The following is a 25,974-nucleotide window of genomic DNA, read 5'->3' as shown; positions in this document are numbered from 1 at the left end:
TGGGCACAAAGCAGAGCGCCCCGTCAGTAGGGTTCAGAGTGAACAGCGCCGGGCGCTTCCCGCGCTGTTCCATTTCCCGCCGCCAGGGCAGCGCTGCCGGAAATAGCCGAGCGCCCGCCAGCTGTTCTGGCGAGAGCCGAGGAGTTCCGGGTGTAGCCGAGCGGTTCCGGAAATGGCCGAGCGGTTCCGGAAGGAGCCGATCCCATCCGGAAAGTCCCGGAGCTCTCCGAGCCGGCGGCGGCGTAGAAGCCGCCGCGGGAGCCATCATGGCGGATCACCTCGCGCGGCTGCGGGACGACGGGATCGCGAAGCGGCTGGTGCATGAGGGCCGGGGCCCGCTGCCCGACTACTGCGACGGCACCAAGGTAACCAGCCGCCCCTCCCCCACGGGGCACAGCGGGGCCTGGCGCGCATGCGCGGCGGGGACAGACCGTTAGGATGGGCCTGACGGCATCTGCAGCTCGGAGGCCAACATCCCTGACGTGGGGTTGGGACTGCGCATGCGACAACGAGCCGGTACCACGGTGACGTGCCCCGCCTGTCCGGCACCGCGGTTCTATTGGTTCTGGTGCCAGTGACGCACAACCGCCCTTGCGCGCGCTGATTGGCCAGTCACGCTAACGGGGCGGGGCACCCAGAAAGAGCGGTGTGATTGGACAGCGGCTCTGGCGCGGGGCAGTGAGGCCCCGTGCCAGGGAAGGGGCGTGTCCCCGGGTGCCAGCAGTGACAAGTCCCGCCTCCCTGGGCTGGGGGTGGGGCTGTAACCCGCGCGGGGAGGGGTATTTTGGTAGGGTCGCTCAGTGTTTACATTCATCAGGCTGGGCCCCCCAGGGCTGGGGGGTGTTACAGCAGCCTGAGCCCTGAGGACAGCAGGTGCCCATCCCCCGGCCCAGCCAGTCGCCCCCTGGCACAGGCCTGTGCTGGGCTTCCTCCCGCCCCGCAGAGCCGGGCCAGTGCCCAGGGCTCATGGTGAGACTAGACCGGCAGTAGCTGTCAGCCAGGCTGATGCCCCCCATCATGACCGAGAGGGCAGGGCCAGGCAGTGGCCCCAGTCCAGTGGGCGAGGGGGGCTGGCATGATACATAGCAGGGGCCTGCCCGGAGCACACGACCCAAGCTGGGCACGCAGCAGCGCCTGGGCCGGGGTGCTCTGGGTGACTCTGCTGTTCTCTGCCAGGTCCCTTCTCTGTAATGGGCTGGGCCTGGTCACTGGGGTTGTCAGAGGTGGCGAGAGCTGAGGCTCCCAAGGCCAGCGTGCCCACCTTCCAAGGCAAGCCTCCCTGCCCCAGATCTGCTATGGCCAGTAGCCAGTCTGGCCTAGCAGTCACTTGCCCTCGGAGCCCCAGCGTGCTTGGTGGCAAGGGGTGGGGTATGAAACAGCCTCATTACCCATTGATCTTCTCCCCAGGCCACTTTCCACTACCGCACCCTGCTGTCCGATGGGGAGCACCGCATGCTGGATGACAGCCGTGCCCGCGGGAAGCCCATGGAGCTCATTGTAGGCAAGAAATTCAAGCTGCCTGTGTGGGAGACCATCCTGACCACCATGCGGGAGGGGGAGCAGGCTGAGTTCCTGTGTGACACCAAGGTATCCTCCCACTATCCCCATTGCTCCTTGCATCCCCCTGCCAAGCATCATCCCTGAGCAATGGCTTATGGGCTAAGTTCCTGGGTCGCCCGTCAGAGATTTCTGTCATCTGTGCTGCCACCCCACCTTGAGACAGTTTTGTCTGGAGAGCAGCATTCCATTGTACCAGGCTCTGGGCAGAGCTTTCCAGAAGGGCAGCCAGATGGCTCTAGGACTTTGGGCTCATGATGAGCTAGTCCAGCTGAGATCTGTTGGCCTCTTGTAGCCCTGTGGGAAGCCATGCCGGTATTAGAATACCAGTCAAGTCACCTTGGCAGAGCCCCTAGTCCAGCTGGAAGGCAGCAGGAGATCTGTCGCCATAGCTACCCTCCCTCCCCAAATGCCACTTGATCTGCCGAGAGCAGCTTTCTTCTCAGCACAGCTCTGACCGTGCCGGGAGTTCTCCAGTGCAGCTTTGTTGGTTGTGGGGCTGATTTTCTTGCTCTTGGAGCTGGCAGAGCCTTCCAGCTCTCCGGATGGGGTCGGTGCCTCAGGGCTAGGGTGGGGGACAGACCTGTTCCTCCCAGCAGCTGCCAACTTCTCCCGTTTGGGGCCAGCCCCTTCCCAGGAGTTACTGGATTCCCAGGTCTCTGCTAGGTCTCTATTTGTGGGTGTTGGTTCAGCCCCTTGTTGTTAATGGGTCTGATTCCAGCCCAGTCGGCGCAGTGACCAACCCCTGGCCTTGTGCTCCTGGCCCCCGGGAGGAGAATGATCAGTCTCCTCTAAGTGGCCACGCAGGGTGAGCAGGTGCCCTGGATCAGTCCCACCAATTCCTGCCTTCAGCCTGCGCCCCTTGCCCCCGCTGCTCGGTGCTGACGCCCTGTCCCCCCAGCACGTGGTGCTGTACCCGCTGGTGGCGAAGAGCCTGCGGAACATCGCGGCGGGGAAGGACCCCCTGGAGGGGCAGCGGCACTGCTGCGGCATCGCCCAGATGCACGAGCACCACTCGCTGGGCTACCCCGACCTGGACGAGCTGCAGCAGAACCCCCAGCCCCTGATCTTTGCCATCGACATGCTGAAGGTGATGAGGGCTGGGGACCCTGACCTGGGGATTGGGGTGTACATGAGGGTGGAGTGCCCCTGAAAAGGGGCCCCCCTGTAGTCCCTAAGGGGTGGGGAAAGATGGAGGGATTGGGGGGTTGTTCCAGGGCTGGATTGGGCTGGGCTTTCCCTTGACAGGTGTGGTGCCTGGGAAGGGAGCCAAGGGAAGCAGGTAGTGTGATGGATGAGGTGCCTGGAATCTCTTCGGATGGGCCTGGTGCCCTGGGGCAGGGGTGGGGGCTTGGTTCTGTCTGGATCAGCCTGGTGCTGTGGGCCTGGGGCGGGGCCAGGCTCTCTCCACTTGATGCAGCATCTTGTGGCTGGAGCAGAGCCGGACCTTCCCCCAACAACGTGCTGTTGCAGGTGGAGGCGCCCGGCTCATACCAGCAGGACCCCTGGGCCATGACGGACGAGGAGAAGATGCAGGCCGTGCCGCTGATCCACGAGGAGGGCAACGCGCTCTATCGCCAGGGCAAGGTCACCGAGGCAGCTGCCAAGTACTATGATGCCATCGCCTGCCTCAAGAACCTGCAGATGAAGGTAAGCGATTGGCCCGCCTGGGCACAGCATCCCGAGCTGCTGCCCTGAGCACGGGGGTGGGGCGCTGGCTCGGGGGCTGTTCCAGGCCACTCCCGCCCACCTGGTGTCCCATGGGAGAGCCCCCATTAGTGCTGAGCTCTGCATGGGGCTTTGGGCACCAGCCCCCCGTCTGCCCGTGAGCTCTGGCAGCGAGTCCTGCTGAGATCAGACTGTGCACCCCCAGGGAACGCCCCTCCCGGGCGCAGTCACAGCCAGGGCTGCCCGGGTCACCACAGGGTAGTGCCCTCGGGGCAGCCAGGGCTACGTCATGCCCAGAGACTGCAGCCCCAGTGTCAGGGGCCCTCCTGGAGTCGGGATGCTCTCTGACCTGTGGCCCTGAGCCTGGCTCTTAGCCCACCCACCTGCTGGCTCTGTCCCCTCGCTGGGCTGGCCCTTGGCTCTGTAGTTGGCAATGCCATGCTCTGGCTGGGGCCTACGTAGCAATCCAGCGAGCCCCACTGGCCCCGTGTCTCCCAGCTGGCCCCATCCCGGGGGGAATTAACCCCTTCGCCCTCAGTGGCAGTGGGGAAACTGAGTCACAAAGCTGGTTCATGACAATATTCCCATAGTCCCCGACCGCAGGCACCTCTGCGTTAGTGGCTGCATCAATGCCACTATCTTGCCAGGCTCCAGCCCCAGACCCCCCCAGCCTCTCCCCTCCCCTCAGTGCCTGTGCCTCGCTCCCTCCTCCTCCCTCTCGCAGGAGCAGCCAGGCTCCCCGGACTGGATCCAGCTGGACCTGAAGATCACCCCCTTGCTGCTGAACTACTGCCAGTGCAAGCTGCTGTGCGAGGAGTACTACGAGGTGCTAGACCACTGCTCCTCCATCCTCAACAAATATGAAGGTACGGAGCTGCGAGGGACGCAGCAGGACAGGAGTGGCTGGGGGTTGTGAGGGGCACTGGCAGAGCTGGGGGTGGGGAGCCCAGGGCTGGGCTAGCAGGGGCTGTGGGGCAGGACTGAGGGGCACAGGCAGAGCTGGGAGTGGGGAGCCCAGGGCTGGGCTAGCAGGGGCTGTGGGTTGGGACTGGGGCGGTGCTGGCAGAGCTGTGGGGGGAGCCCAGGGCTGGGATTGCAGGGGCTGTGGGTTGGGACTGGGGCGGTGCTGGCAGAGCTGTGGGGGGGAACCCAGGGCTGGGATTGCAGGGGCTGTGGGGCAGGACGAAGGGGTGCTGGCAGAGCTGTGGGGGGGAGCCCAGGGCGGGATTGCAGGGGCTGTGGGGCAGGACGAAGGGGTGCTGGCAGAGCTGTGGGGGGGAGCCCAGGGCTGGGATTGCAGGGGCTGTGGGGCAGGACGAAGGGGTGCTGGCAGAGCTGTGGGGGGAGCCCAGGGCTGGGATTGCAGGGGCTGTGGGGCAGGACGAAGGGGCGCTGGCAGAGCTGGGGGGGGAACCCAGGGCTGGGATTGCAGGGGCTGTGGGGCAGGACGAAGGGGTGCTGGCAGAGCTGTGGGGGGAGCCCAGGGCGGGATTGCAGGGGCTGTGGGGCAGGACGAAGGGGTGCTGGCAGAGCTGTGGGGGGGAGCCCAGGGCGGGATTGCAGGGGCTGTGGGGCAGGACGAAGGGGTGCTGGCAGAGCTGTGGGGGGAGCCCAGGGCTGGGATTGCAGGGGCTGTGGGGCAGGACGAAGGGGCGCTGGCAGAGCTGGGGGGGGAACCCAGGGCTGGGATTGCAGGGGCTGTGGGGCAGGACGAAGGGGCGCTGGCAGAGCTGTGGGGGGGAGCCCAGGGCTGGGATTGCAGGGGCTGTGGGGCAGGACGAAGGGGTGCTGGCAGAGCTGTGGGGGGAGCCCAGGGCGGGATTGCAGGGGCTGTGGGGCAGGACGAAGGGGTGCTGGCAGAGCTGTGGGGGGAGCCCAGGGCGGGATTGCAGGGGCTGTGGGGCAGGACGAAGGGGTGCTGGCAGAGCTGTGGGGGGAGCCCAGGGCTGGGATTGCAGGGGCTGTGGGTTGGGACTAGGGCGGTGCTGGCAGAGCTGTGGGGGGAACCCAGGGCTGGGATTGCAGGGGCTGTGGGGCAGGACGAAGGGGCGCTGGCAGAGCTGGGGGGGGAACCCAGGGCTGGGATTGCAGGGGCTGTGGGGCAGGACGAAGGGGCGCTGGCAGAGCTGTGTGAGTGGGGAGCTCACGGCTGGGCTAGCTGGGCAGTGAGTCAGGACTGAGGGGCACCACCCCTCCTCTCCCCCCAGACAACGTCAAGGCCTATTTCAAGCGGGGGAAGGCGCATGCAGCCGTGTGGAATATAGCGGAGGCCCAGGCCGACTTCGCCAAGGTGCTGGCGCTCGACCCATCGCTGGGCTCCGTGGTGGCCAAGGAGCTGCGCAGCCTGGAGGCGCGTCTGCGCCAGAAGGACGACGAGGACAAGATCCGCTTCAAGGGCATCTTCTCCCAGTAGCGGGCGTGCCAGGGAGCCGCCAGGGGCTGCACAGGCTGAGGGGCTCTGCTGACCCCAGCACCATTGTGCCCCCCACCAGAGCCCAGGCTAGAGCAAGCGGGCAGCTCCGTCCGTCCGTCCGTCCGTGCTTGGCCTGACCCCCTCCCCCCCGCTCAGTAGCCAGAAAACTGATATTTATCTTTGGGCTTTGTCCGCCCTTCCCCCCGCCCCAGCCAGGCCAAAGCCACTGCCATGCCCCTCCGCATCCCAGTGCGGCCCGATGCCCTGGGCACCCCACGACCCCTTCCATGGGTGAGTGAGCTGGGTTGGGTGCCTTGGAGCTGGTTTATCTGCAGGACCCTGCTGGTCACGATGGGGGCCCTTCTGGGCCCTCCAGAGCTACCCTCACTCTCCTAGTGCCCAGGAAGCGGCTCCCTCCCCTCCCCCGCTTCAAGTTCTCAACCTGGCCCTGCCCCGGACCGTGGCTGCCAGAGATGCCGTGGGCCGAGATTGGTGTCTGGACTCAGAGCCCAGGGTGGGCGTCCGCCTAGGCACTCCACATCACGGTGAGCCCTTCACCCTGGCCCGTGGGAACCCCCTCTCTAATGGTGCTGCCTTGGCAGGGGCTCTGGCCCCGGCCTACCCCGCGTGGGGGCAGGTGCCAGGAGAGGCGGGACAGCTCCCTGGGCAGGACTGTGGGTGCTTCCCCGGCTGGGCTGCAGAGGGCTCGGCTGGGAGGGGCCGGGGGAGTGGGGATGTCTGTTACCGATGTGTGAAGTTGCTAAAATCCACCTGCAACCTGCGAGCGTCTGCTATTGCTGCGTCGCTGGGGCCGGGGGGGGGGGGGGAGCTCTGGGGGCTGGGGGTCAGACCCTGGCATTGTTGCACCACGCTGACCTCCCCCAAGGGGCAGCCTGAGCTGGTCACTGGCATCCACTGGTATTCGCACCCTCCGCAGGGCTTGGGAGTGTGGGGTGCCCAGCCTGGCCACAAGGGGGCTTGGGAAGCAGACAGGAGCCCATGATGTTGACTGCCAAGGGCTGTGCATTTGAGTCCTGCTCGGGCATAGCCTGACCCAATTTGCCCCTTTGCCCAGGGACAGCAAGGCTCCCCCAGGCCTGTGTGGTTAAGGGCTGATTCTCCAAAGGGCCATCAACCCCAAGTGCAGCAAGCTGGGCTGTCGAACTGTTGTGCCACATCAGGGGTGTGAATCTGAGCTCCCAAAATTCAGCCCTCCCACTGAGCTGCTTTTAGCAGGGCTGGAAGCCTTATGGAAGTTAAGGCCAGAAGTGACCATCGTGATCCTTTACTCTGACCTGCTGCGTCCTTCCTGCCCACTCCTGCACTAGCTCAGAACCAGTGGCAGGGTTAACAGTCCCCCAGCAAGACCGAGACACACCACTATTTAACTCAGTCCATCAAATGACCCATGTGCCATGCTGTCCAGAAAGGGAAAACACCAAACTCTGCCAGTGTGACCTAGCGAAAACTTCCTTCCTGACCCCAAATATGCCCATCAGACAGCCCCTGAGTGTGTGGGCGAGACCCACCAGCCAGACAGCAGGGGAAGAATTCTCTGTAGTAACTGAGCACCCTTCCCGGTTAGTGCCCCATCTCCAGCTGTTGCGGGTGTTTGCTGCTAGCAGTCAGATCAGCCGTGTGCCTTTGGAGGCAGTCTCACTGGGGATGGATTCTCACAGTCCCTGCCGTACATCTGTCAAGGTGAGTCTTGAAACCGCTAATGTGATGCTAGAGCCCTTACAGCTCTCCTGTCAATCCACCCCAGCAAGAACAGTAGCTGTGTCACAAGGAGAAGCGCCTGTCAATCCACCCCAGCAAGAACAGTAGCTGTGTCACGAAGAGAAGCGCCTGTCAATCCACCCCAGCAAGAACAGTAGCTGTGTCACAAGGAGAAGCGCCTGTCAATCCACCCCAGCAAGAATAGTAGCTGTGTCACGAAGAGAAGCGCCTGTCAATCCACCTCAGCAAGAACAGTAGCTGTGTCACAAGGAGAAGCGCCTGTCAATCCACCCCAGCAAGAATAGTAGCTGTGCCACGAAGAGAAGTGCCTGTCAATCCACCCCAGCAAGAATAGTAGCTGTGTCACAAAGAGAAGCGCCTGTCAATCCACCTCAGCAAGAACAGTAGCTGTGTCATGAAGAGAAGTGCCTGTCAATCCACCCCAGCAAGAACAGTAGCTGTGTCACGAAGAGAAGTGCCTGTCAATCCACCCCAGCAAGAACAGTAGCTGTGTCACGAAGAGAAGTGCCTGTCAATCCACCCCAGCAAGAACAGTAGCTGTGTCACGAAGAGAAGCGCCTGTCAATCCACCCCAGCAAGAACAGTAGCTGTGTCACAAGGAGAAGTGCCTGTCAATCCACCCCAGCAAGAACAGTAGCTGTGTCACGAAGAGAAGCGCCTGTCAATCCACCCCAGCAAGAACAGTAGCTGTGCCACGAAGAGAAGCGCCTGTCAATCCACCCCGGCAAGAACAGTAGCTGTGCCACGAAGAGAAGTGCTTGTCAATCCACCCCAGCAAGAACAGTAGCTGTGTCACAAAGAGAAGCGCCTGTCAATCCACCCCAGCAAGAACAGTAGCTGTGTCACGAAGAGAAGCGCCTGTCAATCCACCCCAGCAAGAACAGTAGCTGTGTCATGAGGAGAAATGCCTGTTAATCCTCCCCAGCAAGAACAGTAGCTGCGTTGTGAGAAATGCCTGTTGATCCACTCCCAGCAAGAGTGGTAGCTGTGTCGTGGTGAGAAGTGCCTGTCAATCCACCCCAGCAAGAGTGGTAGCTGTGTTGTGAGACATGCCTGTCAATCCATCCCCAGCGAGCAGCAGTGTCTGTGTGGCAGGGCAAAGCTCTCCCACCAGCATAGCACTGCCCACACCAGCGCTGTCAGTGGTGTAATTTATATTGCTCAGCAAGATGGCAGCTTTGAGAGACATAAGTGACACTGACATACGTGGTAGTGTGGACACAGCCTTTGGTTTTTTGGCTCTGCTGCTGCCTTCGCTCCTCTGATGGTTAGAAAGCTTGGTCTGATTTCAGGTCTAAACTTGTTGAGGGCCAGTTTATAGTCATTTGTTCTTGTGTCCATACTGGTGCTTCACTGAAGTAATTCCTCCTGCTTATCCCTCTGATGTATTTAGAAAGAGCAATTCTGTCTCCTTTCAGCCTTTGGTTAGGCTGAGTAACCCCGGCCTCTTGGTGCCTCATAGAAGGTAGGTTCCCCATTCCTTGGACCATCCTAGTCCCTCTTCTCTACACTTGGTCCACTTTGAATTCATCTGCTTGGAACACGAGACCAAAACTGCCCACACTGATCCAGATGAGATTTCACCCAGGCTGTGTCTACACTGGGCCACTTATTCCAGAAAAGCAGCCGCTTTTCCGGAATAACTTGCCAGCTGTCTACACTGGCCTCTTGCTTTTCTGGAAAAGCAATGATGAGCTACTGTAAAATTGTCAGTGTTTTTCCAGAAAAACTATGCTGCTCCCGTTCGGGCAAAAGTCCCTTTCCAGAAAAACTGTTCCGGAAAAGGGCCAGTGTAGACAGCACAGTAGTCTTTTCCGGAAAAAAGCCCTGATCGCCAAAATGACGATCGGGGCTTTTTTCCGGAAAAGCGCGTCTACGTTGGCCACGGACGCTTTTCCAGAAAAAGTGCTTTTCCGGAAAAGCATCCTGCCAATGTAGATGCACTTTTTCCGGAAATACTTATAATGGAAAACTGTTCCATTTTAAGCATTTCCGGAAAAGGGTGCCAGTGTAGACGTAGCCTCAGTGTTCTATATCCCTGTCTCTGCGGGAAGTCCCTTGTCTGATGCACTCTGGGTCTGCATTTGCCTGTTTTACAGCCGCATCACACAGGTGGCTCACAATTAGCCTGTGATGAACTGAAACACCCAGGTCTTCACCCTTTGCCATTGCTTCCACCTGATACGTCCACCGTTGATAGCAACAATTCCTGTTGTTAGTCCCTAGGAGCACGGCCTTGCACTTTGCACTGTTCAGTTTCTTCCCATTTCTAGTCAGCTTTCAAGGTGGTCCAGATCTCCTGGTATGATATTCTGGGCTCCTCCGTATTGCCAGTACCTGCCAGCCATGGGTCAGCAGCACACTTTCATTAGCACACTCCACTTTCTGTACCAAGGTCATTGATGAAAATGTTAAATAAGGTTGGCCCCAAGACAGGTGCTTGAACAACTCCACTGGCAGGGCCATCCCTGTGCACATGTGGCTGCGTAGGGCACCTGAAAATTCGGGCACCAACAGGGCAGCATGTAAGAATGGGTTGGCTCCTGCGTGTGTGGAAGCCGACCCGCTCTTACCTGTGATCCTGCTGGTGCCCCAAATTACAACAGCATGACCTTGCAAACGTTGGGGTGCGTGTCCTTACCACGGCTGCTACTGTTCCCCCTAGCTACCTGAGTCAGCCTCCCCACTTGCTGAAGCGGCTCTGATGCCAAGCGAGCTGCGTGGAGCCTCCACAGGAGCCATTTAACCCCCTTTCTGCTGGACTCTCCTGGGTAACGTGCCATGGCTGGAGAGGGAATGAGGAGAGAGCAGGGATCCCGGGTTGGGGGCGGGAATAAGTCACGGGGAGAGGTGTCTGTGGGGCCCCATCAATCTTAAGGATGGCCCAGTCGACTGGTAACCTAGCCTGAGAGTTCACCTGTCAGTGTGACCCGCTCTGGTCTCCCCCTTTTACCCACCTCCAGTGGAACGACTTCCCAGGTGGAGCTGCACCAAACGCCCGTCTGGCTTTGCACATGCAGTGCCGCCAGCTCTGGGCGCAGCACCCAGCCTCGCACAGCAGCCCTGGTGCTGGCTGACAGGCGGGGCCGCTGCCTGCCTCACCCCTGGACTGAAGACACAGCCGGCCTGTGCAGAACAGGGCATGGAGCAAATGGCCCGTGTCCTGGCAGGCAGAGGTTCAGCGCCGCCCAGAGCACGGGCAGCGCCTGACCAGCTCCGCTAGCAGCACTAGTGGCCAAAGAGCAATGGTGACAATGCCAGTCTCTAAGTACCCCCGTGGGAACAAACGTGGGCATCAGCCTGGTGGCCCCAGGACTCACTCAAGCCCGTGGGTGGAAGCTGCAGGCAGCCAAAGGCCAACTGGAACCTGGGCGCACTGTACCAGTGAGAGTAATTACCCACTGGATCAGCTGCCCCAGAGGGGGGGGGAGAGGCGGTGGATTCGCCATCGCTGGCAATGGTTAAATCAAGCCTGGATGTTCTCCTAGAAGTGCTGCAATAGGGATTAGTAGGGGATCATTCTCCGGCCTAGAAAAACAAGCCCTGTGGCTGTTGCCCATGAAATCGTCTGCCCAAGTAAATGTGAGTCTCTAAGGTGCCACAGGACGCCTCGTTTTGGCAGATCCGGCCAAACTCAGCCACCGCTCTGAGCCCTTTTCTGGCCTGGGTGCCACAGGAAGGTCGGCCCAGCTGATGACAATGGTCTTGCACCTGGCCTTGGACTCTAGGAATTCTGCTTTCTCTGTTCAGACGCAGGCTAATCAAGCATTTGCCGGTGGGAGGCAGGAGACTGGCATCGCTAGTCGTAACAAATGCCAAGGCCGTTGTAACCCTGCAGCACAGGACACTGAAATGGCAGCTCCCCCCACTCGGCTCTCTCAGCAGACAGGGGCGTAAGGAGCGGCCCATCCCATTTGCGGTTTTGTTTAGCTGGTTGGGCCGTGCTCGGCTCTAAGCCGTTCAGAGCGTTTTCTTCTGCGTTAGCAGCTAGTTCCACTTTTGACAAGGCCCCGACCCCCTTCCTGTCCCGCTGAATAGGTTCTAACCTGTGGGTTTAACATTCCCATCGCACACGACCTCCCCCAGGGACCTGCCGCCCTGTATTCCCCTCCCCTGAGGATCTGGCCACCTCATCTTCCCCTCCCCTGCCCCAGGAACCAGCCCGTCCTGGTTGTATCGTTCTCCATTTATTTGTACATTTTTATTCCACATTTACACCATTTAAAAAAACAACCCAAAGAACCATGAATCCATCCAGCCCCTCCCCTTCCAGGCCCCACCTGCTCTGGGCCTGGCCCCTCCCGACCTCACTTGCTAACTCTGACACGGAGGGAAATAAATAAAAGAGCCCCTAGGTGGGGGCAGCTTGTGCCCCGCAAGGAGTGTGGCCTCAACCCAGCTCCAGGCTGTTTGGCCCCACACTGGGGACCCAGCATCAGACACAGGACACAGCCAGGGCTGGAGGGGGAAGGTCTCTGTGCAGGGGGCTGAGTCATGCAGGGTACAGAGAATTGCCCAGATACAGGGACAGCTGGTCCTCCTCCCAGTTGCTGTGCTGTGGACGGAAGGGCCCAGGGGCAAAGGTGCCAGAGCCGGGCCTTGCATGGGGGGCGGGAGAAGAGGCCCAACCTCCTAATTTCCAGCACCAACTTACTGTTCCTCTGGGGAACCAAGCCACACACCCCAAGGGCAGCTGGTTGCTCCCAGACAGAACGGCATGGGCAAGAAGTGGGCAACAGGGTGCGCCTAGCAGAGAACCGGGGGTGGAGGGGCACCAGCAGAGCTGGGGGGTGGCACCCAGGGCTGTGGCAGCAGGGGGCTGTGAGTGGCAGGCAGGCCATGCCCGAGACAGCAGTGGGCTGTGGGCAGGAAAGGGGAGCCCAGGTGAAGGGGGCAGGCCATCCCCGGTGCTGGGGGCTCCTTGGGCCCCTACGCACAGTTCTGGCCCCGGGCTGGGGCTGCGGCGCAGCACGTGGTCCCAGCGGGCGCTCCCTGGTTTCCTTGTGCGGGTGCAGTGCCGGCGGCGTGCGCGCCAGGCCGGAAAGCGGCAGGGGCTCATTCCTCGCTCTCCAGCTTGAGGCTGACGCTGCGGGCCTTGGCCCGGGGCGCCGCCGGGGCGCCCCCCTCGCGCTCCACCTGGCTCTGCCCCCGCGAGCGCAGCAGCTGGCTCTGCTTGCGCAGGAAGTCGACGGGGGCGGGGCAGCCGTAGGTGCCTTTGCCCAGCGTGGGCCGGGGCGCCCCCTTGGGCGAATGCGCCAGCGAGGCCGTCTCCAGCTGGGCCAGGTGCGCCACGTAGCCCTCGGACAGGAACTGTGGACAGACACATGGACCCAGTGTGGGGACAGATGGCGGCGGGCGTGCCGGGGCCCAGCCCCCACTGCCCCTGTGCCAGACCCCCAAGGCCATGGGCACCTCTGCCTCCCAGCTTCCAGGCCCAGGGGCTCTGAGCCTTATGCAAGGGAAGGCTCCTGTGTCCCATTCCCTGCCCATCCCCACCACCTCCCCGAGCCAGACTGATGCCAGCACCGCCTGGAGGGGAAAGGACCCGTATCCCAGTCCCTGTTCCCTGGGCTGGCCAATCCCCCAACAGGGGCTGCCCCTTGGGCTCTCCCTGGTGCCCACGTACCTGGCACTGGTTCTGGAACTTCTTGACGGTGCGTCCAACGATGTAAATCTGGGTGGGCAAGAGCCCCAGGGAGCTGTAGACCGAGATGTCCTTCGTGGAGCCATAGCCAGCCACAATGGTGACCTCCGCCTGCGGCACATGGGTACTCAGCCTCCTGGTGCCACCTGAGCCCTGAGCCCCTTGTGCTGCCAGACCCCGCCCCCTTGTGCTGCCAGACCCCGCCCCCTTGTGCTGCCAGACCCCGCCCCCTTGTGCTGCCGGACCCCGCCCCCTTGTGCTGCCAGACCCCGCCCCCTTGTGCTGCCGGACCCCGCCACCACCCATGGCACCCTAGCCCGTCTCCTCATGTCACCCAAGCCCCGCCTCTTGTGCTGCCAGACCCCGCCCCCTTGTGCTGCCAGACCCCACCCCCTCGTGCTACCCAAGCCCCATCCTCTCTCACTGCCAGAGCCCCGCCCCTCATTCCACCTGAACCCCGCCCCCTCCCCACCCGAGACCTGTGCCCTTGCAGTGCTTGAGCTCTGTCACTCACACTGCCAGAGCCCCGCCCCTTGTGCCATTCATGCTCCGCCCCCTTGTGCCACCTCGTCACAGCACTGACTAAGCCCTGGCCTGCTCCCTGCCACCCCCACCCCCTGCCCCGAGCCCCGCCCGGCGCGGGCGCCACCTCGTTGCGCAGGCTCTGCAGGAAAGCCGCTTTCTGGCGCAGGGGGTCGTGGGTGAGGCCGTCGCAGAAGGAGACGACGCCGTGCGGGAAGTTGTGCTGCGAGAGCCAGGCCACCACGCGGTGCTTCTGCATGTCGGGGCGCCCCGTCACGTAGACGATCATGTACCCCGAGTCCTGCCAGTGTCTGGAGCGACAAGACACGGGCATCACGGGGGGCTGGAGCTGAGAGGACAGCTGTGGGAAGGGGGTTCGGAGGGGAGGGGGTAAGTGGGGGTACAGATGGGGGGCACCCGGGGCACCTACCGCACAACGTCGACGGCGCCTGCCCGCACCTTGGGGTCGCTGCCCATGATGGAGACGCTGGCCGTGAAGGAGCCGTCGATGCTGAACACAACCGCCTCGGTGCCGCGGGCCACCACCGTCAGGAAGGCCTCGGCGTAGCTGTGATCCCCTCTGCGTGCAGGCGGAGGGGAAGGTCAGGGATTGGGTGGGACACAGTCGCCCAGAGACACCCCCCCCACACACCTAGCTCTCCCCTCCCCCACTGCAGGGGACAGTCCCACAAGCCGTCCTGGGGTCAGAGCAGAGAGGGCCCCCTGGAACGAACAGCCTCCCCTCCCCCATTCCTGAGTCCCATCCCAGCACGAATTTCTGGGCCTTCCCCTGGGGGCTCCCTCTGACAGGCTCCTGGTGCAGCCCCGCTCCTCAAAAGGTCCCTGCCCTGGGGCCCCTCTCCGGGACCACATGCAGGGCAGGGCAGGGGGCTCACCTGACCATCATGCGCACGGGGTACATGCCGATGCCCAGCGCCTTCTCAGGCGGGATGAGGAAGGTCAGGCGCCCGCTGCTGCTTGTCACCTCAGTGCCGTAGTGCAGCCACTTCCCCGACAGCGGCTGCGTCATGATGTAGATGTCCACCTGTGTGTGTGTGGGGGGGGGCACACAGACGAGAGCGTCGGCTCGGAAACGTGCTGTGAACAGCCCCTGCTCACCCGCCCCGCCTGCCCGGGATCCCAAATCGCCCAGCGCGGCACCGACACGTCTGGCTTCCCCTCGGAGTGGCCGAGACCCCCTCGTCCACAGAGCCCGGAGTCTGTGATTCAGCTAAAGCTAACGACCTGCAAGGGGATCTCCCGGCTGCTGTTAGACTGGAACCCCAAACACTGCCCCATCCGCTCCAGGAGGAGGCAGCCAGCTCGTGCATCTAGCTAAGAGCCCCTACCCCTTTCCGGCCTCCTGTCTCCCAGGAGCGAGCCCAGGTAAGCTGAAGGCAGCTGGGAATGGCTTGCTGGGTGACTCAGAAAGATCCGCAGCGTTCGAGACGTCTCCCCAGCCAGCCCGCCCTGCCGGCCTCCAGACAACCCGCTGTCATGTTCCCCTCTGGGACGGCTCAGACCCTGGGAGAAGCTGAAGGATGGATCAGAGACCATCTGGCAGCCCACCCCACCGCCAGGATCTGTTGGCTTCAAAACCGAACTGGAGAGAGAAACTGCGGCGCTGCCCTTCCTATGCAAATTTGACACTATCCCTCATGGCCTGAGCAGAGACATGAACTGGATGAGCCGTTATAGTCAGCACCCAATTGACATGAAAAGCTGCGCATGGGGCACCTCCCGCCCTCTCAATTAGCCACATTAGCACCGGCACTATAACTGCCTGGTTTTCCCCCCTCCCCCTTCTTTTTCTGTTATAAATTGTGAGGTTCCCCCTTTTTTCTCCACTCAGCTCATCTGAGGAAGTGGATCTATATTTTTGTTAGTCTCTAACGTAAGAGCGGCCAGACTGAGTCAGACCAAAGGCCCATCTAGCCCAGTGTCCTGTCTTCTGACAGTGGCCAATGCCAGGTGCCCCAGAGGAAGTGAACAGGACAGGGAATCATCTTGTGATCCCTCTCCTGTCATCCATTTCCAGCCCCTGACAGAGGCTAGGGATGCCGTTCCTACCCATCCTGGCTAATAAGTATTGCTGGACCTGTCCTCCATGAATTTATCTAGTTCTTTCTTGAACCCTGTGAAAGTCCTGGTCTTCACAACATCCTCTGGCAAGGAGTTCCACAGGTTGACGGTGTGAAGAAAAACATCCTTTTGTTCGTTTTAAACCTGCCGCCTATTAATTTCATTTGGTGACCCCTAGTTCTGTGTTATGGGAACAAGTAAATAATTGTTCCTTATTCACTTTCTCCACACCTGTCATGATTTTATAGACCTCTATTATATCCCTTCTAACTCTCCTCTTTTCTATGCTGAAATGTCCAAGTCTTTTTAATCTCCCTTCATATGGGACTTGTTCCAAACCCCACATCATTTTTTTTGCCCATTTCTGAACCTTTTCCAATGCTAAGAGATCTTTTTCTAAGGTGCTACAGGACTACTCAGTATTTTAACATTACAGACTAACAAGGCCACCCCTCTAAGACTTGGGATGTGAGGGTTTGGTGTGCTCCCTCTGGGAGTGACCGGGGCTAGGGTTGCCAGCTGGTTTCAACAAAAATACCGGACACACTTGACATTCCATCACAATCGACATTCCATCTTCGTTAGAAAATACCAGGCAGTTCTATTTTCTCCATTTGTTTCCCGAACAGAAAGCTGAAATACTGGACTGTCCAGTTCAAAACCGCACACCTGGCAACCCTAGCTGGGGCCCTCTAGGAGTGACAGGAATTGCACAGCACCCGGAAGGCGGTCAAGAGACTCTGGAATCTGAAGAGACATTGCAGCAGAGAAGGGCTAATTAGTCTGGGCTAATTCTGATCTAGGCCTGGTGGTGAATCAATACGACACCGCTGGCGTTCTGCAATGTGTCGCACACCGACGCCATCTCCTGGACATTGGCGGGAGCAGCAGGGGAACAGAGAGCTGGAAAGTGCTCCCCAGAAATGAGACCCCCCCCCCCCAGCCCCCGGACAGGGCAGAGCAGTTCATTGCTCGGGGATCCTTCCACCCCAATGGCAGGGCACATGTGACTCTAAAGACAAACGCCGCCCTGGAGACCCCCAGGAAGGGGGTGTCGGGTGTGGGGGTGGAAGACTTGCGGAGGATGACTGGGAAGCAACCCGGCCTCAGCCCAGCGGCTCTGCTTGTGCGGCCGAGGGGCAGGCCCGAGGGGCTGGTGGGGGCTTCGCTGGGGGGGCACTGCGGTGTGTGTGCTAACGGCTCCGGGGTGTTCGTACCCTGGGCGCTGAGCACTGCGCGGCGAGGAGCCCGGTGTGAGATGGGAGCCGATGCCTCGTGGGCTCAGGAAAAGGGGCTCTCCTGTTAGCTTCCGCAGGCCCTCTCCCCCCCTCAGCACAGCGAGCCCAGGTCGGCAGAGATCAGCTTTCAAATCCAAGCAGTGCCCGGGCAAACTCAGAGCTCTGACCCCGCCATTCGCGCTGGCACGGGGGCAGCACCTGCTGGGGCACCCCCTCACAGACCCGCACCCGCTGGGGCACCCAGACAGACCCCCCCCCTCACAGACCCGCACCCGTTGGGGCACCCAGACAGACCCCCCCCTCACAGACCCGCACCTGCTGGGGCACCCAGACAGACCCCTACACACACACCCACCCGCTGGGGCACCCAGACAGACCCCCCCTCACAGACCCGCACCCGTTGGGGCACCCAGACAGACCCCCCCTCACAGACCCGCACCCGTTGGGGCACCCAGACAGACCCCCCCCCTCACAGACCCACACCTGCTGGGGCACCCAGACAGACTCCCCCTCACAGACCCGCACCCGTTGGGGCACCCAGACAGACCCCTCACACACACACACCTGCTGCGGCACCCAGACAGACCCCCCCATACACATCCCCACCTGCTGCGGCACCCAGACAGACCCCCCCCTCACACACCTCCACCTGCTGGGGCACCCAGACAGACCCCCCTCGCACCCACCCACCTGGTAGGGCACCCAGACAGACCCCCCACACACACACACCTGCTGGGGCACCCAGACCCCCCTCACACACTCCCACCTGCTGCGGCACCCAGACAGACCGCCCCTCACACACACACCTTCTGGGGCACCCAGACAGACCCCTCCCCACACCCTCACCTGCTGGGGCACCCAGACAGACCCCCCTCACACCCACCCACCTGCCGGGGCACCCAGACACACACCCCCTCGCATCTTCCACACCCACTGGGGCACCAGGACAGATCCCCCCCCGCAGGCCCCACACATGCTTGGGAACCCACACAGACCCCCCAAAACCCTGCCCAGAGAATCCCCTTCCACCTGCTGGAGCACCCAAAAAGAACCCCCCCCCCGCCCCTGCTGAGCTCACTGGGTGGAGCAGAAGGGCGGAGCCCAGAGAATCCGTCTCGGAGGCAGTGGGGCTGCAGGGTCCCCACACAGCAGAGCATGGCTCTGACACTGACTCCATGGCACCCCACTGCTAGCATCCACACGCCCTTTCCCCACATCCTGTTACCCCCAGGTGCAGCGCCCCCACCCCGCACCCCAGACACAACCCTCCAACAAGGGGTATCCCCCTGCCCCGCACCCCAGACACAACCCTCCAACAAGGGGTATCCCCCCACACCCTCTTACCCCACACCTGCTGGGACACCCAGACCCCTGCACCCCCCATCTCCACCCACCAGGGTGCCCAGGTGCCAGGATTCACACTTCCAGCCCCTCCCCCCCACCGGGGCCGGTACCTTCTCCCCGGTCAGCGTCACCACGTCCAAGGGGCCGTACATGAAGCGCCCGCTCAGCACCTGGGACCGCCCCTCGCACACGATCACGTCGCTGGCTCGGTGGTTGGACGTCACGTTCTGTGGGGGGGAGGGGGCTCAGTGGCTGCTGCTCCCCCCCCATGGGCTGTTGGGGGTCTCTGCCCCACGCCCCAGCCTGAGCTCACAGAGCACAGCTCCCGTTCAGAGCCCCAAGCCTCAGAGCCTGGCCCAGCACCGCCGGGGGGGGCCCGTAATGTGACCCCGGCCATCAAACCCCATCGCCACCGCCCACCCTCGTCCATCCCCCCCCACCTCCGGCCTGGCTTGGGCCCTGGCCCTGCCCACTCCACTCTCTGCCCGCAGCCTCGCATCACCTCCCACGCCCAGCCCCCTGCTCGGGCGCAGGCCAGCTGCCCCGGTGTCAGCCGGGCGCAGGCCACGTACCCGGATCTTCACTTGCGTGCGCTTGCGCTGCCACTTCTCGCGGGGCACGGCGGGGCTGTAGATGGAGCCCTCCTCGCACTCTGTCAGCTGGGGGCGCTCCTTCTCGATCACCTGCAATGCCAGCCTGGCCTCAGTGCCCCTGCCAGGGCCAGCCCCCGCCACAGGGCACCGATCCCCTCGCCACAGGGCATCGGCCCCCCAACATAGGGCACATCCCCCGCCACAGGGCACCGATCCCCTCGCCACAGGGCATCGGCCCCCCAACATAGGGCACCGATCCCCTCGCCACAGGGCATCAGCCCCCCAACATAGGGCACCGATCCCCCCGCCACAGGGCATCGGCCCCCCAACATAGGGCACCGATCCCCTCGCCACAGGGCATCAGCCCCCCAACATAGGGCACCGATCCCCTCGCCACAGGGCATCGGCCCCCCAACATAGGGCACCGATCCCCTCGCCACAGGGCATCGGCCCCCCAACATAGGGCACATCCCCCGCCACAGGGCATCGGCCCCCCAACATAGGGCACCGATCCCCTCGCCACAGGGCATCAGCCCCCCAACATAGGGCACATCCCCCGCCACAGGGCATCAGCCCCCCAATATAGGGCACACCCCCCGCCACAGGGCACCAGAACCCCAGCCACAGGGCACTGGCCCCTGTACATTCCCCTTCATGCTCAGGCAAGACACCCCCTGTGCCACAGACCCTGCCCCCAGGCCCAGCGGCTCCCCCTAGCCGGCTCTGCCCGGGCGCACCTGGCGCAGGATGAAGGCCACCACGTCGGAGGACTCCCAGTAGCTGGCGTGGAAGAGGTGCGGCAGGGTGATGGTGGGGAAGGCGGTCAGCGCGTCGGGGCAGTACAGGGAGTAGTCTATGCGCTTCGGGCCCCACCACCGCTCCAGGACTGTGGGGAGGAGCAGTATCAGGAGACCCCGGACCTCTGTCCCTCCGCCGCCACCTCAGACCCCCGCCCTGACCCCCGCCCCCCTGCCCAGGACTCCCACCCCAGTCTGGCTCTGCACTCCACTCCCTCTGGCAGATACCCCAACCTCCGACCATGCCCCACAACCTGTGCCCTGAGCCCTCCACTGCACACTGGCCCCTCACGCGGCACCCTCTGCCCCTACCTCAGGCTGGCCCCAAATTCCCACACTCCTCCCTGCCCCCTTCACACCAAACCTGCCCTGCTCCCCACACACCAAACCTGCCCTGCTCCCCACATCTCCCACCCTGTGCCCCCCTGCCTCTAGACCTGGCCCATGCCCTGTACCCTGCACGCAGTACCCCCTCATCTTAGACCTGCCCTAGGATCCTCCCCAGATCTACCCTGTACCCCCCACGCCCCTCCCAGACATATCCCTTACCCCTTGGACCATGCCCTGCAGCCCCACACCCAGCCCTACCCTGTATCCCCCACCCCCTGCCTCGTACCCCCCTGAATGCTGCACCCCCCCATCCCTCCGTGTCACATTTGAAGTCTTCGCTGGTGCTGGGAGCATGCGAGCGAGGGGTGGGGCGGGGGCCGGGTTGCACTCACTCTTGACGACCTCGCTGGTGCTGGAGAGGGCGGGGGGCTCCACCATCTCGCTGCCTTTCCAGAAGCCCCCAAAACTGCTGGTGGGGGTGGTGGGCGCCGTCAGTTCCAAGTCACCGAGGAAGAGGGTGGAATGAGTCTGCAGGGCCTCAGCTGAGCCAGGGAGAGAGAGAGCAGGGTGAGGAGAGCAACCCCAGGACCTGCCCCCCCCCAGTCCTCCTGAGACAACTCACAGGGGACCCCTCAGCCAGACCCCCACTATCCCAGCTCCCACCCACCCCCGATTGCCCACCCCAAGGGACATCCCAGAGGGAACCCCCTAGCCCGCATTGCCCCACAATGTTACCTCCAGCCCCCATGAGACTGCCCTCAGCCCCTGCCCACTCCCAGCCCGTACCCAGCAGTGCCGAGGTGCCGTCGCCCAGCGGGTATTTCTGGTAGCGGGGCACGCCCAGCGGGGGCACGGCGTGGAAGGCTTTGACCAGTAGGGGCTCCAGGCGCGAGGCGCAGGGGTCGGCTGCGTGGAACAGGTTGTAGATCTGCTCGCAGGCTGGGCGCATCTGGACCACTGCAGGGAGAGGGGGGTTAAGTGCATACGCTGGGGGGGGGGAGCGAGCAAGGCGGGAGGGGGGAGCAAGCAATGCGGGGAGGGGGGAAGAGTCACGTACTGAATGAGCAATGCTGGGGGGACGCAGTGAGGTGGGGGGCAAGTAATGAGGGGCAGCAGCTCTTGTACCTGTGGGGGGATGCGAGCAATGTAGGGGGAGGTCCCTGCACCGGGGGGAAGGTGAGCAACAAGGGGTACAAATGTTTCAGGGGGTAGGGTCAGTACCTAGGGGATTGAGAGGCCCCTCTCTGTTGCAGAGTCATGGGGAGAAGTGGGGTGCTGGGCCCACAGGCCCCATCTCAGAGCAATGGAGCTGAATAAAGGGGACCCTCCCGGGGCGTCTGTATACAGGCTGGGGCAAAGCAGAGACTCTGGAAATCGGTGCCACCGTGGTGGCGGCAATGGGCTTTGCAGGCAGCCGTCATGCCCTGCAACAGGCGGCCACGGCAACGGAGTCCAGCTTAGAACAATCTGTGTGGTGGGTTCTCTGACGTTCCAGTCAAGGGGGGCAGGTTTGTTCCACAAAGGAACGAGTTGGGGGCTAGGCCAGGTGATCCCCATGGGCCCTTCTGGCCTGGGAATGCAGGAGAAAAGAAACAGCAGGAAAAGTGACATGGCCAAGGCTCCCTGCAAGGGAGGTAGCAGAGCAGCGCAGCTGGGGTCAAGCACAGGGAGGGCACCAAGGCCCAGGTGGGAGGCTGGCTCCAGCAGCTCCTGGCAAGGGTCGTGCATTCCACCCCCGGCGAGGTTCTGAGTGTTGCCAGCCGCGGAGATCCCGACACACCAGAGAGGAGGACGAGGGTGACGGCCGCAGCATCCCCAGCCCAGAAGCTGGAGCACAACAGACGGGCTGGAAGCCATGGGCCAGTGTCTGGGACACAGTGTCAGGAGCTGGCTGAGGGGGGCAAGCAGCCAAGACGCAAAGTGCCCCAGTTCGAGGGAGGGGGACACAGGGGCACCTTTTCCCTCCGAAGCGGCCTGTGAACTGTATCCCCCGGCAGGCAGGCCGTGTAGCCTCCCCCCTTCCGAAGCCCTGTGAACACTCATCTTTCCCCAAGGTGGCTACAGCTGCCATGGGGCCTGCGGGACAGCCACCCACTCAAGGAAGAAATCCACGGTGGTGGCGGCAAATATCATCACTCGCTCCCCTGCGCCAAGGACCTCCCCAGCGAGGCCTTTAGCCGCCAGGGGCTAATTTCATGTCAACCTTTCTCTGGCACTTATGGAGAAAAACACAGGGTCCGAAGAACCTAAGACCAGCCATGGTGGGTCAGAACACCACTCTGTCTAGCCCAGTGTCCTGTCTTCGGATAGTGGCCGGGGCCAACTGCATCAAAGAGCAACTTCTCAGTGATCCATCCCCTAGCACCCAGTCCCAGCTTTGGGGTTGGGTGTGTGAATACCTTGGCTAATGGCCAGCAAAGGACCGACCCTCCATGAATGTAGCTCATTCTGTTTTGAACCCACTTTTACTTTTCCACCGGTTGACGGAGCATTGTGTGAAGCACTTCCTTATGGCTGTGTTTAGACTGGCCAGTTTTTCAGGAAAATCAGACGCTTTTCCTACCTGAAGGTAGGAATAAGAGATCCTCCGGAAAAGGGTTTTATTCCGGAGGATCGCGCCAGTCTAGACGCTTTTTTCCGGCTTTTCCCCAAGCCGGAAAAAAAGTGGCGGAGATGTTTATTTAAATCCGCGGGGGATATTTAAATCCCCCGCAGATTTCCCTATGCTGACTTACCTGATTTGCATCCCTTTTCTGGAATTTGTGGCCAGTCTAGACGTAGCCACCCTGACTTCCTACTGTAAGAAATCAGTGCTTCTTGCGGAAATACTATTCTGCTCCCGTTCAGGCAAAAGTCCCTTTTGCGCAAAGCTTTTGTGCAAAAGGACCAGTGTAAACAGCTCAGATTTGTTTTCCGCAAAAAAGTCCCGATCGCGAAAATGGCGATCGGGGCTTTTTTGCGGAAAAGCGCGTCTAGATTGACGGTGTGAAGAAAAACATCCTTTTGTGCTTTTGTGGAAAATCGTCCATGCCAATCTAGACACTCTGTTCCGAAAATGCTTTTAATGGAAAACTTTTCCGTTAAAAGCATTTCCGGAAAATCATGCCAATCTAGACGCGGCCTATGTGTGTCATAAACCTGCTGCCTAGTCCTCTCATTGGCTGCCCCCCTACTTCCTGTGCGAGGAATAAATAACACTTCCCTATTCACTTTCTCTACACCAGTCATGAATTTATAGACCTCTAGCGCGTCCCTCGCAAGAACTGGGGGTCACCAAATGAGATGAATAGGTAGCAGGTTAAAAACAAACTAAAGGAAGTTTTTCTTCACACATACACACAACCTGTGGAACTCCTTGCCAGAGGATGTTGGGAAAACCAAGATTTTTAATAAGGTTCTAAAAAGAGCTAGAGAAATCCATGGAGGACAGGTCCATCAGTGGCTATTAGCCAGGATGGGCAGGGATGGCGTACCTAGCCTCTGTTTGCCATTAGCTGGGAATGGGTGATGGAGGGATCATTTTATGATTTGTTTGTTCTGTTCATTCCCTCTGGGGCACCAAGTAGCAGCCATGTCAGCAGACACTGGGCTAGACAGATCTTTGGTCTGACCCAATCTGGCCGTTCTCATGTTTAATCTCTCCTTTTAGGGAAGCTGTTCCATGCTTTAAGCATGCCATTCTCTGTACCTCTTCCAATTCCAAGATACCTTTTTTGAGATAGGGTGACCAGAACTGCTCTCAGTGTACATACCACGGACTTGGATAGCGGCATTTCATTTTCTGTCATTGATTCCTTTCCTAATGGGTCCTAACATTTGCTTAGCTTTAGCTGACTGCTGCTGTGCATGGAGCAGACATCAGCCAACTGTCCATGTGGCCTTTAAGGTCTCCTTGAGTGGCAACAGCTAACGGAAACCCCCATCATGTTGCATGCCGACTCGGGATTGTTTTCCAATGCATTCTGCCCTCATCAACATTGACTTTTGCCTGCTATCATGTTGCCAGGTTTTGTGAGAGCCCTTTGAAGCTTTCCACAGTCAGCTTTGCACTTAAACTGCACCGGAGTCATTTTATATCATTTGCAAACTGCCACCTAATTGCGTCTCCCTTTTTTAGCAGAGGTCCCAGCAGAAATCCTTGGAGAACCCTGCTATTTACTTCTCTCCATTGTAAAAACAGCCCACTGATGCCTTCTATCTTTTAACCAGTGACTGGTCCATGAGAGGTCCTTCCCTCTTCCTTCCTTTGCAGCTTCCTTTGCTTAAGAGCCTTTGGTGATGTAGTGGGGTTGGTCTTGCTTTGGACTAGTTCACTTCCTGAGGTCTCTTCCAACCCTACTCTTCTACGACCTCGCCAAAGGCTTTCTGATGGTCAAAGTACACTATATCCACCAGATCCCCCTTGTGCACATGGTTGTTGACACCCTCGAAGAATTCTAATAGATCAGTGAGACATGATTTTCCTTTGCGGAAACCTTGTTGACTTTCCCCCCAACAAATTATGTTCATCTCTGTGTCCGGCAATTGTGCTTTACTCTAGTTTCAGCCAATTTGCCCAGGACTGAAGTTAGGCTTACCAGGCTGTCATTGATGGGCTAACCTCTGGAGCCTTTTTTAAAAATCAGCATTAGCTTCGCTACCTTTTCCAGGAGCTGCGAGAGGTTATGTACCACAGTCAGGAGTTTTGTAATTCCATATTTGAGTTCCTTCAGAACTCACGTGTGAATTCCAGCCGGGCCTGGTGACTTACAACTTTTTATCTGGTCAGTTTGTTCCAACAGCTCCAGCCAACAGGCTGATGGAGAAGTTTAGTGGGACCTTGACCATAATGCAGAGGGCACTTACAGACTAACAGCTACAGGACTGCGACAAGCACTTACTCTATCTGCAAATCTACAAGGTCTCCCCATTCGAACTGCTCTACGAGAGGTGAGTGAGGCTGGATCTAGGCAAGCCGGGGGCCAGATCCGGCCCTGGGGCCATAGGTTCCCCACAGCAGTTTAACAGCTGGGGCCTACCACGGATCCTGGGAAGCTGCAATGGCTTCCAAGAGAAGTGGGGGAATCCCCGGCCCTATGGGTGTTGAAGAATAATTGAGACAAACCCATCAGGGCTGGGCTAGTTTTACATGCTCCTGTCCTGGGGCAGGCGGACGGACTTAGCTTTCGAGGCCCCTTCCAGCCCGTCATTACTACAATCAGAGCGTGGCTGCCCAGGAGCCGCTTTCATAGACCCCAGAGGCTCCAGGCAAGAGCAGAGACTGTGATGACGTTTGGCTTCCCCAAGGCCTCTCCAGCAGCAGCTTCCAGGGGCCTGCCAAGCACGGACTGAGGAAGAGGCCCTGGTCTCTCACTGCAGATCCTTGCCCGGCCCTTTGCTCCACCAGAGGCCTGGCCTCACCTGGACCCACTGCGGAAAAGCTGACCCTGGGGCCTGGCAGACGACGGATACGTCGGCAGAGGCAGAACCAGGGGCTTTCTCTCCTAGGCAATCCCGGCAGGAAATCCCCGCCCGGGGGCAGTGCCTACGTCAGGGGGGAGCCCAGGTGTGTGCACGTGGGGGTCAGTGCTGGAGGCAGAGAGCCGGCCCGGTGTCGGCCCTGGGGGAGCTCTGTGAGGGGGCCGGGGCAGGCTGGCACGGGGGTCCCTCACCGTCCAAGGCTGGCATGACAGTCTTGCGCAGCGCTAGCACCAGCCCCAGCGGCGAGCCGAACAGGAAGAAGCCGGACACCTTGAAGTCGAGGCGGGTGGCCGCGCCCTCGCCCCCGTCCGGCGCTGAGCCCGAGGAGTAACTGCTGCGCCGCAGCTCCGCCTCCCCCTGGGGGACGCTGGCCTGCAGGCTGGAGAGGACAGGAGAGCGGGCTCCAGTCGGCTCCCGGACGGGACGTGGGACCGTTCCCCTCCAGGGCGGGGGCTGGCTGGCTCAGGGGGGCCGGGAATGGGACACGGGGCCGTTCTCCTCCAGGGGGCGCTGTCTCCTGTCCAGCCCCAGCCACGTGGCGCGGCTCCCGTGGGGTTGGGGTGCGGCTGTCACACGTGGTCAATGG

The 25,974-nt window shown here is 61.0% G+C and overlaps 2 protein-coding genes across 2 annotated transcripts in view; one reads left to right on the top strand and one right to left on the bottom strand.

The window, feature by feature from the left end:
- The first annotated feature begins 211 nt into the window (after positions 1 to 211).
- Positions 212 to 6,419, top strand: AIP (AHR interacting HSP90 co-chaperone). The gene is made up of 6 exons (XM_075929082.2): positions 212 to 365; positions 1,408 to 1,587; positions 2,459 to 2,647; positions 3,031 to 3,207; positions 3,950 to 4,091; positions 5,433 to 6,419. Exons 1-6 carry the CDS (start codon positions 267 to 269, stop codon positions 5,636 to 5,638), a joined length of 993 nt encoding a protein of 330 aa, XP_075785197.1. The 5' UTR covers positions 212 to 266; the 3' UTR covers positions 5,639 to 6,419.
- Positions 6,420 to 11,554: 5,135 nt separating this feature from the next.
- The window catches only part of PITPNM1 (phosphatidylinositol transfer protein membrane associated 1), a 29,135-nt gene continuing 14,715 nt past the window's right edge, over positions 11,555 to 25,974 (bottom strand). Inside the window, exons 14-24 of the mRNA XM_075928881.2 lie at positions 25,580 to 25,767; positions 20,715 to 20,885; positions 20,321 to 20,470; positions 19,539 to 19,687; positions 18,781 to 18,891; positions 18,319 to 18,435; positions 14,441 to 14,589; positions 13,975 to 14,124; positions 13,672 to 13,855; positions 13,005 to 13,133; positions 11,555 to 12,688 (exon numbers count right to left, since the gene is read on the bottom strand). Of these exons, the coding sequence (XP_075784996.2) occupies positions 12,434 to 12,688; positions 13,005 to 13,133; positions 13,672 to 13,855; positions 13,975 to 14,124; positions 14,441 to 14,589; positions 18,319 to 18,435; positions 18,781 to 18,891; positions 19,539 to 19,687; positions 20,321 to 20,470; positions 20,715 to 20,885; positions 25,580 to 25,767 (1,753 nt within the window). The 3' untranslated portion in view covers positions 11,555 to 12,433. The remainder of the gene's footprint in view (positions 12,689 to 13,004; positions 13,134 to 13,671; positions 13,856 to 13,974; positions 14,125 to 14,440; positions 14,590 to 18,318; positions 18,436 to 18,780; positions 18,892 to 19,538; positions 19,688 to 20,320; positions 20,471 to 20,714; positions 20,886 to 25,579; positions 25,768 to 25,974) is intronic.

This window comes from Pelodiscus sinensis, chromosome 5, assembly GCF_052426305.1.
Source record: "Pelodiscus sinensis isolate ZL-2025 chromosome 5, ASM5242630v1, whole genome shotgun sequence".
NCBI lineage: Eukaryota > Metazoa > Chordata > Testudines > Trionychidae > Pelodiscus > Pelodiscus sinensis.
The sequence above is the reverse complement of the archived record's forward strand: the minus strand, read 5'-3'. Positions and strand labels throughout refer to the sequence as shown.